This window comes from Callorhinus ursinus, unplaced genomic scaffold (genome assembly GCF_003265705.2).
Source record: "Callorhinus ursinus isolate GAN/ISIS: 27379988/994484 unplaced genomic scaffold, GSC_fseal_2.0 scaffold1, whole genome shotgun sequence".
Lineage (NCBI taxonomy): Eukaryota > Metazoa > Chordata > Mammalia > Carnivora > Otariidae > Callorhinus > Callorhinus ursinus.
Window position 1 is genome coordinate 2,719,182 of NW_027397063.1, and position 17,248 is coordinate 2,736,429.

The following is a 17,248-nucleotide window of genomic DNA, read 5'->3' on the forward strand; positions in this document are numbered from 1 at the left end:
AATGGGGATATAGAAACAACACTCGGCGTTTAAAAAAAAAAAAAAAAACACCGCCTCCCCATCCCCCTCGCACACACCCTGGCCACAAAGAGTAGAAATTTAATTTTGGCGGTGGAGATTCTATTCTTCTGTCTTGAGGGAGTTTAGGAAGGGGCAACTTGCTAGTACAATCTGTAGTCATTTCCTGTTCATTGAAAGGACTGAGAAAGGCAGGTGGAGGGGGGAACTGTAAAGATCAGCTACTCTTTCTTTTTAAGGTAATTGTGCCCTCTAAGGGGAGATTAATTTAATATAAGCTTTTTTAATGGTTCCAGGCCTCTACTGGATCTTGATCTAGTTACAATGGACAGTGTTCACTTCTTTATAAAGTACTGTGGGAGTTCTTTAATTTTAGGCTTTATGCACCTTCCGAACTTACATTATGATTCCTAGAACAAAACAAAATGTGTCATTGGCTATGTCTCTGGAAGTGCCTCACTGTTCTGAAAGCAGAAGGTTTTGAGGGGGAGGGAATGAGGAATGGGTTGAGCAGCCCAACTGGACTCTTTCCCTGCTGTCCTTCATCTCTGTGGTTTTGGGTTGGGAGTCCATTTCAATTTTAAATCATTCTAATCTCTTTACCTAAATAGGCTCCTCTAGCTAGAGGGTAGGACTGAGTCCCCTCAGTGACAGGGGACTAGACAGGGCTCAGCCCTGGGGCCACTTTCGGATAAGAGCAGAGGGAGGAGACAGGCTGATAATCATAATCGGCCAAAGGGTCATTTAAACCCGGTGCCCCTGACACACCAGTGGAATGGGTTTTAAGAGATCTGTGGCTTCCTTTGGGGGTAAATCAGGATCTCTCCTGGATGTCCCCTCCTCTGCCAGGAACCAACGCCCAAACATATCAAAACACTGAGTGATTAATAATCTTCAGGAGGTGAAGTGATGGAGTTTCTCAAGCTACCCCAAGAAAAGCATTATTATTTTCTAAAAGACTGAAAAAAATCATATAACTTGCTTTTCTGAGCCATCAGGGAATTTTTTTTCAGGAGAAATCTTAGTAACCAAAGAAATTTCTTTTTCAAAATGACTTTAGACAACGCACTTAAAAAAAAAATCGAATTTGTTTTACTGAGTAAGAGTTTGTTGTCTCCTAAATGACCAAAGCATAGTTCTCTTGAAAAAAGTTCAAATGGGTCTTGAGAACATATGGGGGAAAGGGAAGGACAGCGGAGAAATGAGGCCACTTGAGTAATATCTGTCACCACTCCGTCCCCATCAAGAGAGGCCTCTTCCTGAAGGAAGCCTGCTCCCTGCACAACTGAAGGAGCTGACAGAATTTTCAGTGAGGGAAAGAACCCAAAGCTTAGGCAGAAAAGCAAGTTAGACTTCAAAACATGACGTTCCCCAGGTTGATTGCTCCTGTGTCCCTGGCCCCCACTCCTCACTTAGCCACCTACCCACCTCCCAAACAGTTTCTACAGAAATTGACTTCAAAATGTGGATTTCAAATAAGCCCCAGACAATCTTTTTAAGTAGTTAATCAGTAAAAATGGTTATATTCCCTGTAATAAGGAGGAGAAAATGTGAAACAGTGATAAAATCTGATGATATGGTTGAACAGAGCATATAAGTGATTCTTTCCTAGTCTCTGAAATCCTGTGTGTAAATCCCCTGCTTGAATCTTTGAAACTAAATGGAGACTTCAAATTATGAATTTTCCTTCAAATAGATTAAAATCTTCCTATTTGCTTATCCTGGACCCCAAAATATACCCCGCCCTCCTTTTTCCCATGGAACACCTTTATTTTTGTAGTGTAGAAAAGAGACCTATTTTACTACTGGGAAAATCTTAAATTTGCTACATGTTACCCACCATTTCCAGAAGCAACCTAAAGAGCTATGTAGATGACTTAGCACTTTTTTTGTTTTAAATACTGCAATATTACAGTTTGTTTAGGCCCCCGTACACCAGGGTCCAAAGGCATAAACATGCCGTCAGCAAGTTCAGAGGTTTCGGATGCTAATAGTCATATTCTTTCCATAAGAAAGCAGTAAATAGTGTTTCTATCGGCAAGATTGCAGTCCCTAGGTATGCATTAAATGTCATCTTGGCTGAATTCAGGGTTCCACTCCACAGCTTTCTTTGAAATTCTGGAAAATTAAGGGATTTAAAATAAATGAATTGTAACTGTAATTTCAACCTAATTAGAGTTGTTTGAAATGCCATTTTGAACTGTGAACAGCCTAGCCAACAGCTGTGGGGAGACCCATGCAGTACATAGGAGGGTTGATGTTTTGCCCAACTTCCTGATACTTTAAAAACAGAGAAGTAAAACAAAATATGAGATATCCTTTGGCCAGCAAGTCCCTTCTTGTCTGTTTGGTCTGTGTTAAAATGTAAATGTTTGTGTTTCCTTACCTATTGTTTATAGCTTTTCATTCCAGTTCCTTCTTTTTTTTCTGTTTGAAGTTAGATTTTTTTTTTTATGCTCTTCTTATTGTCTATCAGTGGGACAATCTGTATCAAATTAGCAGACATGTTAGTTTTAATTTTTTTAATTTTTTAATCTATTCTAAGTGTGCTTGTTAACAATTAGATGATATATACGCTATTAGTAATTTAATATTCTCCCCTTTCTTCCTGCCAAAAAAAAAAAAGAAAAGAAAAAAAATCCCTGGGAGATCAATAAAAAAAACAAAAAGAATGATCTTCAAGCACGCACATATCTTTGATTTTTGCTGCTTTTTTTTTTTTAGAAAGGGAGGGGTAGGAAGGGTTAAACTGCTAATTTTGTTAGTCTTAAATTCCAGCATCAACAACCTTTTCATATTTAGCCACCATGATCACTTTACTCTATATTTGTTTCTACTTGGTGAAGGTCTCGTGAGTTTGCCAAATTACTGACAAGGATAGTTTTGGAAAGATGAGAGAGGAGCAGGCGTGGAGCACCATGACGGGAGCCAATGGGAGGAAGCTGCTTTAGCATACATTTTGGAAGATAGACAACAAGATTTACTTATTTTAACCTCTTCACAGATTCTGCCCCAACAACGAGTTATTCAGTTTGAAAACCACATAGTTAAGTATACAGCCCCTGTATACTTACTTAATGTTGGATTAAAATAGAAAAGCCAGGCCATCACAGGGAGATGGGGATGAGGAAGTAAAAATATGTGTTTAAGGAGGGCATTTCAACACTGTGAGCTAATTTTACAGAAGGAAGTGAAAATAGTGAGAAAAAAAAAGTGGAAAAATTTTTCAGAGACTGAAAAAAGCAGACTAGAGCAAGCCATCTTGTGGGAATAGAAAAAAAAAAGGTAAAATATGTAAATAAGTGATCGGGGAGATTTATTTCAATGATGTTTTCGAAACAAAAGAGAATTGTCATATTACTGCTCTTAATTAAAAGGCAACAAACACACTTATAATGGGAACTAAATATCTAATTAGAGGGTGCTTGGGGAATAAATATCTGTGTTTTTTAAATCTCCTTCATAGAAAACATGCCCAGCTTTGGGACGGAAAGGATTAGAAAGAAAGATAAAAGGCCCAGACCGTGTTCCACAGAGCAAGTGGGATCAGACAGATGAAGAACATGCCTACCTACTGCTGTGTGGGCTTGTTCTCCTGGTCGCCTAGTCCCTTGTGGTGAGATGGCTGGTCCTCCCTGTCATACTCCTCAGAATCCAAGAGCTGAAGCATCACAAGGAATAAAAGCAATAGGTGGTCACCTGGATGACACAGGAAAGGGGTAATGGCCAAGCAGGCAATGAAGATGGGCATTTCAAGAAACAATGGCTTTGCTATCATACCAGAGAGCCTATTGCAGCCTTATTTACAGAGAGAAAAAGGGGATTGAAAATATAGGTATTACTCCTAAAATTATGTAGTGATGATTAGGTAAAAAGGAAGAATAATCACTGGAGAATTCATTGCTGTTACAACTCAAATACAGAAAGAAGAAAGTGATTATATAATTGGAATGATTAACACGGAATTCACTACTGACTGAGAAAGTACCATGAGGAATATCAAAAATGATAGGAATAGGAACAACTTGGGGCATTTTGATTTGAAATCCTGTGACCACTTTAAAAAATAGAAACAATGGAAATATAGGTAATAATAATTGTCTAGCTCTCGAAAAACCATTTCTAGAAGAGTCAAATGATGGCCAAGAAATAGATACAACTGTACAAACCATCTTTATGTCATCCTCCTCAGAGCATTTTACCTTGAAATTACAGCTTTTTTATTACCTGAATATCAAAAATATTTATCCACCAGTTTTCTCCAGCAGCCCTGTTAGGAAATCCATTCCTGTTCAATTACATTAAAGGAATTCTTCTTGAAGATCTGCTGGGTTTGGGGAAAACCTCAGTCATCTATCGGGACATAGTTGACGCATCTAGGGGACCCACAGATACAAAAATGCCACGTAGTTCAACTCCTGAATTCAGAGCAGCACATAACAGTGAGTGCCCCTCTTCTCTGAGGTCTGTTGATTTTGCAGTTAGTAATGAGCAAAGGGTAGTCTCTCATTTTTTTCCTGCATGCTAGAATTCCCAGCTACTGATAATCAAAATCAGAGAAGCAAGTAGGGGGGTCTCAAAGATGAACTGCAAAGGGAGAGTCATTCAAGAATCACCAGCAATTCAGTTGTAAAGACCGAATTTAATTTTAGCAGAAATAAGTTTAAACACCTAAAAGCAAAGTGAGCCCTGTGAGGCTTGTCAGTGGACGTCTGGATGAGCAAGAGATGGGTCAGGTTATAAACTTACAAAAACAAGACACTGCATTTCTCAGATACTAAGATAATTGCATTCATGAAAAGGCATAGCTTTAAAAGTCCTTGCTGTAGCCAGTCTTGTCCCAACTGCACCATGTGACCTTAGGTGGCTTTATTAGGTGAATGTTTTAGGACTCCAAAATTTGTATTTAGTTCTGCATAATGGAATTCAAAGAGATTCCTCCCGTTAATAACTTTCCCGTTGTTTTGCTATTCCTTTGCACCTGGGTGGCACAGTCGGGTTGAGCGTCCGACTCTAGATTTCAGTTCAGGTCGTGATCTCAGTCAGGGTCTCGAGATGGAGCCCCGTTATGGGCTCTGCGCTCAGATCAGAATCTGCTTGAGATTCATTCCCTCTTCCTCTCCCTCTGCCCCTCCCCCGGCTCTCTTGTGCACACTCTGTCTCTAAAATAAGTAAATAAATCTTTTTTTAAAAAAAGGATCACTTAATATATATTTAATTTTAAAATAATTAATACACTAATGGCATAAAAGTTTACAACATTTCTGATGTCTGCATCTGTCCCTGTGGTGTTTAGGTGGTGGCTCTGGGGGATGTCCCTGATGGCACTCTGGTCACTGTGATGGCAGGCAATGACGAAAATTACTCAGCTGAACTGAGAAATGCGACTGCAGCCATGAAAAACCAAGTTGCGAGATTCAATGACCTCAGGTTTGTCGGTCGGAGTGGAAGAGGTATGTATCTGTCAAAACTAAAATGGGAGTGCAGAGTCTTACATGGCAACAAATCCAAATTTCAAAACTTCTAGAAGTGTCTGTGATGTTCTAGAAGTGTCTGTGATGGGATCCCTGGAAGCACAGTCTTTCTTGTTGATGTTGCTACTTCAACCTTTTAAAAAATACGGATTTAAAATGTAGTATCTTTTCAGGAATCTACCTTTACATTGTTGCTTTCTATTATTGAATTAGTTTAAGACTGATTTGGAACATGCAATCAATTGTGAATTTCAAGGAAATCCCTCCCATCTTTACTAAAACGTAAAAATATAAAACTCACCATCATGGAAACTAAGATTATATAACCGGTATTCTCCACTTGATAATATCAAAAATGTATATCAGGGAAAATGTATATCAGGGAAGCCTTTAACTTAGAATCCATGTGCTATCTATGACAAGGGACAGATTTTCAAATGATCACTTGTGATCATTTTAAGGGATATACAGTATATGGTTATTGAAATGTGGTTTCAAGTAAGTTTACCATTTTATGATAAAATATGAAGAGACAGTGATAGTACCACTCTCGTTTGGCAAGTGTGGTGGCATTTATGACTTTCCTGTCACATGTAATTTGGATGCCTTCTTATTATTTGGGGGAGGGGTCAGACCCAGTTAACATTTTGGTACCGATCTGTTAAAGACTGGATTACCCAAAGGAACTGTTGCGTCAGGGCAGTTCTGTGTGGTTTTATTTTTCTATGCCCGTTACTAAGGCATTAGAGCAGAGAGAGGAATTTTGGCCTGTAATTTCCTCTGGTTTCCAGTTATTTTCAAATATCGTGTTTTTGCTGTATTGTAAGAACTGAAGTCGTATTTTATAAATAGCAATAAGTACTAGAAGTTTAATGGAAGGAGGAAGGATAGTTTGTTTTGAAAATCTCATTTTCATAATATAGTATTGAATAAGCTAATGAATAAAAGTTCTTTTGAGTATAATTTAAAAAAGACATGATAAATACATAAACAGCAGTAGATGACTCTTGTATTAAAAAAAATTTAAAGTATAACCAGTGGACAGTTAAACGTAAGAGTAATCATACTCTTTATAAAGGCATTCAAAAATATAACAAAATCTGTGATTAGTCGAAGAGAGGAAGGGGGAAAGGTGTGTTGCTCTTTTGGGCCTTCAGTTTTGCTATCTTAGCTGCCTGAAGCATTTTTAAAATGCTTTAATTTTCTCCTAGGTGGAGAAAATTAAAAAAAAAAAACTTACAACGTGATTGAAAATATATGTTCATAATACTAACTATGTTAATAATAGGGTAATGCAAAGAAAATTATATCGACTTATTGAGAGCAGGAGAGATGCTATAACATATGAAAGCATAAAGTCATTAAATGGGTTCACTTCTTATATTAAAAGTCCCCGCCTTTCCGTAAATGGAATTCACATTATGATTCAGAGATGTGTGTTTGGAAAACATCGTGAAGGCTTCAGATGAGTAGCTGGCAGAGTAGGTGAGAAGCCAATAAAACACAAAGGCCTATTGCCTGGCCCCTGCCTACCAGCCTAGCTAACAACCTCGGTTCAATTCTTGTGGATTTATACCATCAGGGACGATGGCTGAGGCACCTTGGGTTGCCCTTCCAGGGAGGGCTGTGCATCGATGCGGGTCCCCATGTCAGGTTTTGGTTTTAAAAGTTTGGGAAATGTGAACGGATCATACCTGTGACACTTTCCCATGAGAAGAGCTGTGGTGGCCTTGGGGCCGTGTGCAGTAAATCGGTGATAATAAAGAATGGGATTTTGAAAGCAGCGTGCTTCCTTTTCTGGCATCGAGGGCTGGTCTCTGGTCCCTCATTGGCCATTTCTGTTTTGAGTGGGTGACTAATAGAGGTGCCTTGTGTTTACTTGGGTAACAGTGAACTGTTTCCCCAAGGTGTGGATTGTTTGCAGTTGGCTGCCTGATTCGTGCCAGTATGCCCTAGAGTTTGCATAAAACCCAAAGAGTAAAATAGCTACAACCACGGCTGGGCTGTCTTCGGATAACCTGGAACAAAAAAAAATAGATGAAAATGCCATAAACGGACAATATCTGTTTTGAACGGGCTCGGCTTCCCAGGAGTGATCCTAAGCAATCCCAAATACAGGAACCCTAATTCCATGTTTGACCCAATTCCGGTTACCCTGTGTATTATTGGTCTTGAGTGGGTTGTTTTTCTGTTTGTTTGTGGGGGGTTTTGTTTGTTTGTTTGTTTGGGGGTTTTTTTGGTTAATACTACAAAACAAAATGAGCTGTCGAAAGGCCCCGTTTGACTTTGTCTCATGATCTCTCTCCAGTCATAAAATACAACTTGATTTTACTCTCTCGAGTGTGTCAACAGCAAAGCCTGCCAGATTTTTTTTTTCTTTTTGCAATTTGCTTCCCATTATGAAGAGAACAGATGATTCTCACTAATTTTGACAATTAGCCTTAATCTTCCTCACTGAAACTTGTCCTTTAAAAGTTTCATTACGTTTTGTGAAGCGATCGTAAGACTATTTACTGTTTCATTTTCTGTTTTTGAAAATGTGCCTAAAAACACGTCATTGGCATAAACATGCCACCATGGCCGAGAAGGTCCTGGCTGTTGGCTCATCCAAACATTTCAATGCCAGGTTCACATTCTGTCAAACAGCACCTATCCGAGGGTTTCTCAAAAGGGCTTGGTTCTCAGTTCTAAACGAAGGGCAGAGAAAGAAAACTCTCTTTTCTTTTACCAGCTGCCAGTCCGTGGGGTTTGGAAAACCTCACAGAAATTGCCAGAGGTTGGACGTGGAAGGGTTTTTCTCTGGTCGACAAAACTGATTTGTCTGGGTGCTGGCTCCTATCCAGGATCACAACTTATAACCTCAAGTTCAGCCTGCAACCGGGAAAACCTGCCCGTCTGGCTTTGAGGGCCTTGCTGACAACATTGGCCCCTAAAAAATATTGGTGAAGGCTTCAGTAGTCTGAACTGTCTTCCTTTTTCCCCTTCCCTACTTTTTCTCCTGGCCAATTTAAATCTTGTGCAGGGGATACTTCTCCTTGGGCTTTGCTCCCTTCGATTCAGGGTCTCCATAGAAATGGACTCTGCCTTTACAGGGGATGAGAGGAGATGCAGAGCACACAGGTGGTTGCTCAGAACCTTTTGCACTTAACCACAGGTTCTGAAGAACCGTCCCTCACTCCCCGAAAATTGAAGTTCAGGATCAAAAGGAGTTTCTCCTTGGCGAGGTTAATTAGCAGTGGCTTACGTCGGTTGACATCAACAGTCGAGACAGGTTATCACTGGTATTTTCAGTTACAAGAAAGCGTATCGTGGCTGCTGCTGAGAGACACTGAAGAAATTTTAGCAGTGAGATCTGTGAGTGCTTCCGTCGCTGTTGTAGTACGTAATCAGTTGGAAAGGAATCCATCAATCAGGGAAGACGGCTTTAGTTAATTCATTTTAGAACCAAAGAGGAAATCTACCAGACCATATCATCAACCACATCATAAAGGGGGGGAAGAGAATCCAGTGCATATTTCCTCCTAATTCCTAAGAATATGATTTTTTAATCTTTTGGGAACATCATAGATAATTGTGAAAATCCTTTGGAAGCCTTCTCCCAAGGGGGGAAAAATAGGCATGTGCTCTTCTACCCAGAGTTTCATGCACAGTTCCAGTTTCCAGGACTGTTGAGGCTAATTTGTGGACCTTCTGGGGATCCACAGACCCCAAATCAAGCGTCTGTGAATTTGGAACTTTGTCTTGACCATGGAGGGCCAGCCTCACACTGGGCTGCACAGAGTAGATAATGGAATATGAATAAATGAACACACGAGGTGGACATTCTTCTTGCACCCTGTGTGTTTTGGTAACACCTGTTTTTATTATAGCCAGGACCTGGTTTGTATAATTAGGAAAATAGATCCCATTCAAACTGCTGGTCCAAACTTCCCGTAGGTCATCAGGTATGCACACATGTAGTCCCTTGAAAGGGGAAGGGACCCATTTTATTATAGCCTCTTCTCTAGTGAATGCCTAAGCTCCCCCTTCCCCCCCCTTTACGTCTCCCCCTCCCCCGACCCCTGCAGCGCTGCAGTATGAATTCCACACTCAGCTCCTTGAGGTCTGGGAGTTCTCCTATCTGTTAGAATGGGGTTTAATTCCTTGGAGGAATTTCTGTTTATTTTGACCTCCCTGGCAACTTAAATCTCCCCCACTTTCAAAATAGTACCCTTTCCCAATGCTTTTATAAAATGAAATTCCTTCATTATAGTCTTGCTATGGATGTCTTCCCAGACATAATATTTACCCTGTCACAATCTGGGTTATTGCATATTTGCGTAATGTTTGTTACTTAAGGCAGTTTCATTCTTACGGTATTTTGCATTATTTGGGGAACAGTATGGGGAGGTTGCTTTCAGACGAGTGAAAGATCATGGCTGAGATGAAGGGGAAGGCCCATTTAAACTGTCCTGGTATCCTACACGAAAAGAGACGTGTCTTTATGGAGCAGTCGTTACTAAGAAATGGTCTGAATGACTTACAATATTATCATAGGACCCAAGGCATTCTCCCTTCCACCCCAGAGTCCCAGAAAGAGGGGTAGGAAAAATTTATCTGACAACCCCAGAGTTGTTCCATGGGCAACATTCAAGATAATAAGCTGGCAATCAGATCTCCTGGAGAGAATACAAGAAAAAGGCATGATTAAAAACAACAACAACAAAAGACCCAGCTTCTGAGACACCAAGCTCCAGGAAGCCCTGGCAAATAATTCCTTTAGATGGCAGGTCGAAAGCTGGTGTCCCGGATCTGATGGAGAATTCATCTTTAGAGATCAGATTTCTCATTCTGTCTCCATTTGCCAATAAAAGGGTAGCAACACTTTCTCAAAGCAAGTTGCTCCCTACCCCCAGCCGCTACCCCTGGCAGTCCTTGTCCCTGCCAACACCATGGCAAGGACCAAGGAGGAAAGCTCTCTTGGAAACTGCTTATGCTTGGAACTTAGAATTTCACAATTTATCTCTTCACGGTTTTCTTGCTGATTTTATGAAGTGCCAGACTTCACCGATGGTGTCAGACAGCTTTTTTTTTAAATGAAGTTAATGCAATGGTATGAACAATATTTCAGAGTTGGTGGTCAGATGCTAGGCTTCACCCACCCTCCACCCCTTTTGTGCTGGCCGGCCTGTGTTTGGTCAAGGTGGTTCCTTTTGGTGGGGACAGAGGGCTATCAGTCAGAAAGAGCCTCCGAGAGAAATAATGGTTCAATGATTTTTAGAGCTTCCTGTTTCAGCAGCAAGCATTATAGACATAAACAGTGATCCGGCCAACGGCTGCAACGCCACTCTGGTTCTAATAAATCAGTTTTGTATTTTCTTTCTGTGCTGGTTGGCGAGGGGCAAGAGAGGGTGGAGAAGATTGGTTATGGAAGAGCATAGTCCATGTTATTTATTATTTTTTTTGTTAAGAAAAATTACTTGCGGAAAAGAGAGAGGGCATACTGTCTGGTGACTATTCTCTTTCTGTTGATTATGAAATGAGTTCAGATCAGTAAGGGGACGTTTATAAATAGTTGTGTCCTGTCAGTATGTAGAGGTTATGTGGTTTTGGAGGATCTGTTGGACTTTCAGTCAGTGGGGTGTGTCCGTGTGCATATGTGCACACACAGGCATCCGCCCTCCCATTGAGAAGTCTTCTTGGACCAAATTGTCTTCGGGACTAAATGCGCGCTAATCACATCTTCTCATTGAAGCCTAAATGATGCAATTAACAAAAATTAATAAGTGAGCAGCATGGATTGAATGAGTATTCATGGGAATACTTCCAAATATGCCACTTTTATTGCTCACTCTCGGGGCGTCGGGGACGAATTGCTGTTCTTCGAGATTTGTATTTTATACACACGCATTAGTGGACTCCAGGCAATGTCTGCCCCCTTTCACCAGCTGTGTTGTGAGTCCCGCACTCAATAGAGGCACCTTTCGGTCTGTGCTCAGAACAGAGCTCTCCTTGGCGTACCCTTTGCCCTGCACTGACTGGGGACTCATGCAGGTTGCCCAGCCTCTGTTGGCCTATATTGGGTGTGGATCCATGTAGGAACTCCATTTGTTGACACTGAACTGTCTCCAGGGAGGGTTTCAGGTAGTTGAGGACCCCCAAACCACAAAGTGATCCCAACAAGCTCCTTCAAGAGGCTTGTGGCCTTTCAGCTGCCGGATTCAAAATGTGTGTCTTGTGATTTCTTGGTGAGGATGCATTCGTTTAGAAGCTACTTAACCTGTGTTTTTCTCCAAGAAGATGAAGTAAATTTCCGGTTTATTTTTCAACTTGGATTAATCCCTGCTTCTACCTGGAGAGTTAAGCCCATCATTACGGATGTACGGGTGGCTATACTTTCAGGGATCGTTTCTATAGTTCGTTACAAATGTACGGGTGGTGCAAACTGCAGATCCATACCAGCTCCCCGCTCCCCGTTCCCCAAGGAAACGCCTGGGTCTGGTTAATGGGAGGGCTCGGCAGGCATTCTCACGGGTGCTGGTGGCCCTTACTGAGTCACTGTATGCAAACAAAGGAGACTCTCCTTGGCTGAAACAAAGGCAATGCACAGGAATATGGGCGGTTTGAGCACAGTTGGTGATCTGTGTGCTTATCAGATCTGGGCAGACAAGGCGAGGAGGGATGGGCCTGTTCCGAGGTGGAAACGTTCCAGTTTGCTCAAGGCAGTGGTTTTGGGTCTTTACCCAAAGATGTTTTTCCTTCATTCTTATTTGAATGGGTCTTTACAGATGTTTTTCCTTCATTCTTATTTGAAACCGTCGTATGGAGTACAATCAGTATCTATTTATCTCTTTAGAATTAATGAGGAGCTGACCTCAACTCATCTCATAATAAGGCTTTGTCTGCCCCGTTAAATGGTGTGTCTTCAGCACCTGCACCGCTGGGTCTTTCCAGATGCTCTGCCTTCATCTTCCCATTGGAAATCTCCCAGCACTTCACAGTTGGTATTTTATCTATCCATCTGCTTGTCGATTTTGATGGTGGTCTCTCTCAGCGGTTCCCATCTAGGGTGATTTTGACCCCCACGGGACACTGGCAATAGCTAGAGACATGTTTGGCTCTCACAGTTGGGATGGGGGACTGCGTGATCATCTAGTGGGTGGAGGCCAGGGACGCTGCTATACACCCTGTGGTGCTTAGGACAGCCCCCGACAGCAGAGTTACCCATCTGAAATGTCAGTCCTGCCGGGACTGAGAACACTCATCCCACATCACACTTATTCATAAGAAGTTGTAAAATGTCTCCCTTGCCACTCTACCCTCACTTTCTGCCTCTCTACAAAATGCATGAAACACTTACATTAAAAAGTACACAGAGAATAAAAAAATAGAAAGCATCGCTGAATATTAAAGTCTTGTTTTAAGTATGAAAACATACCAGTGTTCCGTATGCATAGAATTGCCCCATCTCCAAACAGGAACATCCCGGGTGGGGGCTAGGAGAGGCTGCGGGTGGGGTGGGCCACATAGCAGGAGAAGCTCTTCCTGGACGACTCCCCCCACTGCAGCCGCTCCCCCAGGAATGTCCCACAGGTGCAGGTCCACAGGGACTGTCAGAAATAATGAAAGTACCCTGCCGGCTTCTCAGTGCTCAGCACCACCCCCCACGGGGCTTCAGTCCAGGACCACAGATCCTCTGACCCAGGAACACAAATGGATGTGAATGGCCAGTGTCCACTCAAACTAAAAAGTGCGAAAAGCCAAGTCCTGGAATACATCACTAACAGATACCTTGCAGACATCTGAAAGGGCTTGGTCTGCACACCTGAAAAAGGGGGGGGGGACATAAAGAAGGAGCAGAGAAGGGACCCAAGTTGCTGGTCATCTCTGAGATGGCCCTGGGTTTGCAGGTACCACAGACAGACAGGTGGATTCTCCCAGAGCTTTCTCCCACCTGCCCCAACACATCTGCTCTCACCTGTTTCCCATACTGAGGTTCAGGCAAAGGTGGTTTGAAAAAACTCCGAAGAGTCCGCTAGGGGTTCTTGTATCCAGGTAGCGCCTGCTGCGGGTGGAATTTCTTGAATAAGTTTTGCTGTGAGGGCTTTCTCTGGTTTTTGTTTGGTTGCTTGCTTTTACTCTGCATGGAAAGCCCCACACCTAACTCTCCTTGCCCCGTGGATACACCTGCTTCTTTTATGCTCCCCTCAGTAAAGCAACCATCTCCCAGATTCGGCATGGAGCGCCAGCGCGTGTCAAATAGGCTGAGATAGCTCGCTATCCAAATGGGAGCTTACGGGCATCATCTGTGCTGGGGACTGCATAGAGCCCACGTGCTGTCCCTACATGTGCTTGGAAGTGAAGGTCACCAGGGCCAGAGCTCAAGAACAGCAGACATGCGTGGAGACACTGTGGTGATAACTGAGACCCAAGCACCCTAAGAGATGTGCCTGCGACTCCCAAGATGTGGATGCCCAAGAATTTTCAAGACCTAGAAAGGTAGCCTGTAGTGTCACCTATGCCTGGCGCAGAGCGGAGACTCATGAGATGTCTTTGAATGAGTGACTACCCCAGGACTCTTGCTCTCTGGGCAGTGTATAGTCTCATGGTTCACACGTATGTGGGCTTTAGTAGATTCTCTGCTGAGGAGAGCTTCTCACCATCAACACTATCAACACTTGGGGCTGGTGTGTCTTTGTTGTGGGGCTGCCCTGTGTGTTGTTGGATGGTTAGCAGGATCCCTGGCCTCAGCCCAGGGGCCAGTAGCATCTCCCTTCTTAGTTGCGACAACCACAAACGTCCACAGGCATTACCAAATGTCCTTGGGGGCGGGGGTGGAGGGATGGCCCCCTGTTGAGAACACTAGCACAGAGCTGCACGTCCATGGGCAAGTGGCTTGACCTTTCTGAGCCTGATTCTGGCTTTGTCCTTGAGGGGAGGGGTTGTGCAGGGAGGACTACCTGACCTAAGACACACTATAAGCATGATTACTTTACGGGGTTCATCTGCTTCAGGGACACTAACGCGGTAGAGGAGGTGATGGAAACTGTGAGCTCGTAACAAACAAGAGCAATAGGGACCTGCTTTTTTGTTTATCCAAACAGATGAGTTTTCCAGGAAGGGAACCTCAACTCTGGTCCTGGCTCCTCAGCCGCGTGGAGTTCTCAGGTCGTGAAAGAGTTATACGCAGCGGGTACTGAGATTTCAGATTAGCAATGGCAGAGACGAAATTAAATATGTCCTGTAATATGAAGCACTGTTGTTCATGGGAAAAGAAGTTCTCCCAACGTAGCCATTCCAAGTCTTTTGTCCAAACATTAATGGCATGCAAATATTTATGATTCATACATGCCCCTTTAATTCCCAAACGTATTTTAACAATAAACACTGCATTTTCACAATGAAGCAGAATAATCTCTTTGTCCTGTCGCTGGGCTCCGCAGGCTGGCACCCGGCAGCATCACATTCTTCCTGCACGGTAATTGCTGACTCCACCCAAGTTTAGGGAGTTTTATGGTAGTCTCACGACAGCCTGCCTTGGACCGCGCTTAAGGACATCCTGGCTGTCCCACTAGAAGCCATTTTAAGGTTGTATCTCAGCAGTTTCAGAAACTGCAAGTGAACATCCATGCACTTTTTTTGGCCAGCTATAAATGGGGAATCCATTAATCTGGCTACGGCTTGGAAAGGTCCCTTACTATGCTACCATCTTGCATTCTGTCCAAATCCATGGGTTCTAGATGATACCAAAGCCATTGTCTCCCATTCGAGGGTCCTCCGATTCATAATGACAACATAGAACACATACGTCTGGTTGTGATGATTCTGCGGGTCTTTGGAAAGTAGCGTGACATGTATGAGAAGTGGATGCCCTTGCAGGACTCGCTAAGAGGTGCTGGCCTCGGTCTCCCCATCTGTGCAGTAGGTGTAATGGTGCCCTTCATACACATTTCGGAGGTTATCAGGATGATCGAACCTAGATGATGTCTGTGTGGCAGGACTCAGGAAGAAAAATTCGCACTCATCTCAGCATGTCCTTCCCTCTGCAATGAGAAGCGCTGGGGGAGGTGGGTTGAGAGCAGGTGGAGTCAGCCCCTGAGTCCCTGAATCAGAACATTGGGAAGGAGACTGTTTTCCAGTGTCCACTCCTGGATGCAAGGAATTCCTTTATCCTGCAAAGAACCTCGTAAAATGAGTGTGCTGGAGACGTAGCAGGAATTTCATAAGTATTCATAAGTAAATACGATGATAATAATATAATCATTGCAGACATTTGCTGGATGTTTTGACACAGGCAGGACCTTGTGTTGTCCATTTTAATATTGGGTTGAGTCTCGCACAGGCTTTGGACCCTTCCAATCAGGGAAGTATAATATCCATTGCTTTATTCTGAGAACTGACCTCCACCCCCACCGAGGTCATTTGGTGAGGGTAGCTCATTCATTCTTTATTCAGTCGTTCATCAGATATGCATTGTGCACCTACCAATTTCTAGGCACCGGGCTCCCACTGGAGATACAAAAGTCAGCCAAAGAGAAGCCACAGCCTTCGGGGGCTAGTGAGGGGCCAACAGTTAAGCAGGCCATCAGTGTTCTGAGTGGTCAGCACCATGGGCAGGTGCGACAGAGCAAAGGAGCAGCCGTGCAGAACCTAGTGAAGAGAGGAGGGGTCTTCCTGGACAAATTGTCATCTCGGTTGAGACATTTCAGGGTGTGGAGGAGGTTATCCAGGTGAAGAGTGTCCAAGCAGAGAAGATAGGGTGGGGAGGAATGCCTGGCCTATCCAGGAGCCAGGAGATACTCGGGTGGCCCGCTGGGGAAGGTCTTGGAGCAGGATGAGACCCAGAGAGCTGCTCAGGACCTTGACAACCATTCACACTGGGAATTTGGTCTGCTCCCAGGGAAACGGAGAACAGCTGACTTGTTTTCAGCAGGGACTTGACATACCCAGATACAAACTGTAGGAAGAAAGTCAGATTGCAGACTGAGGAAGGGAGAGCATTTTGGGGGGTGCAGAGACGGAGAACTCCCAGTTCTCCCTGCAGGCCAGCCTCAGACATGTGCATACCCAGTTTGCAGATAGCTCATTTGGTAAGTGTCGTTGTGCCCAGAGCCCACTCCTGCCAGGCCCTGCCCGCCACACCCCCAGCCTTGCCTGGAGCCTCCCTCTTCTTCCTTCTAAGCCTCCACACCCACCTGCCCTCATGCTTCCTGAAAGCAGCCACTGTGCTGTCTAAACGGAAGACCCCAGCGCTGCCTTGCCTTCTAAGTGTCCACCCCTGGGAGCTCTGGGTAGCACCAGTGTGGTGTTGGGCTGTGTATTTGAGGCCATGGGCCGTCACACAAGCAGAATCAGGGCCTGGACGAGGACACTTTGATCACCTGTTCTATGTTAGCTTCTAGCTCAACCTCTGCTGAGGAACTTGGGTCACCAACCAGAGGGCTCTCTGGGCAACAGGCGTGGCCTTGGGCCTAAAGAGAGCTGTGAATTCAGGGTCTTGGAAGCGTTTGGACTAAAAGGATTAATACTTGATTCTTCCACCAAGATAGTCAAGAACTGTGATACCAAAAGAAAAAGGAAGATCAACAAGGGACCGTGAAATCTAGGGAAAAGAGTGCAAGGTCACATAAGCATCGTAGCGCCTTGGGTTTGGTAAATACTCTCCCTGAAGAAGAAAGCTTGTCCTCCATTCCTTTGGTAAAGCTGAGCTGCTCACACCCGAGCCACAGAAAAAAGGAAAGCAATGCTTTCAAAGTGAAATCAGGTATCATAAAGAA

The 17,248-nt window shown here is 43.6% G+C and overlaps 1 protein-coding gene across 8 annotated transcripts in view; it reads left to right on the forward strand.

The window, feature by feature from the left end:
* The window catches only part of RUNX1 (RUNX family transcription factor 1), a 247,289-nt gene that overhangs the window by 157,289 nt on the left and 72,752 nt on the right, over nt 1–17,248 (forward strand). For all 8 annotated transcript variants that reach the window (XM_025871737.2, XM_025871777.2, XM_025871766.2 and 5 more), the window contains one exon: nt 5,315–5,471. In XM_025871737.2, the coding sequence (XP_025727522.1) occupies nt 5,315–5,471 (157 nt within the window). The remainder of the gene's footprint in view (nt 1–5,314; nt 5,472–17,248) is intronic.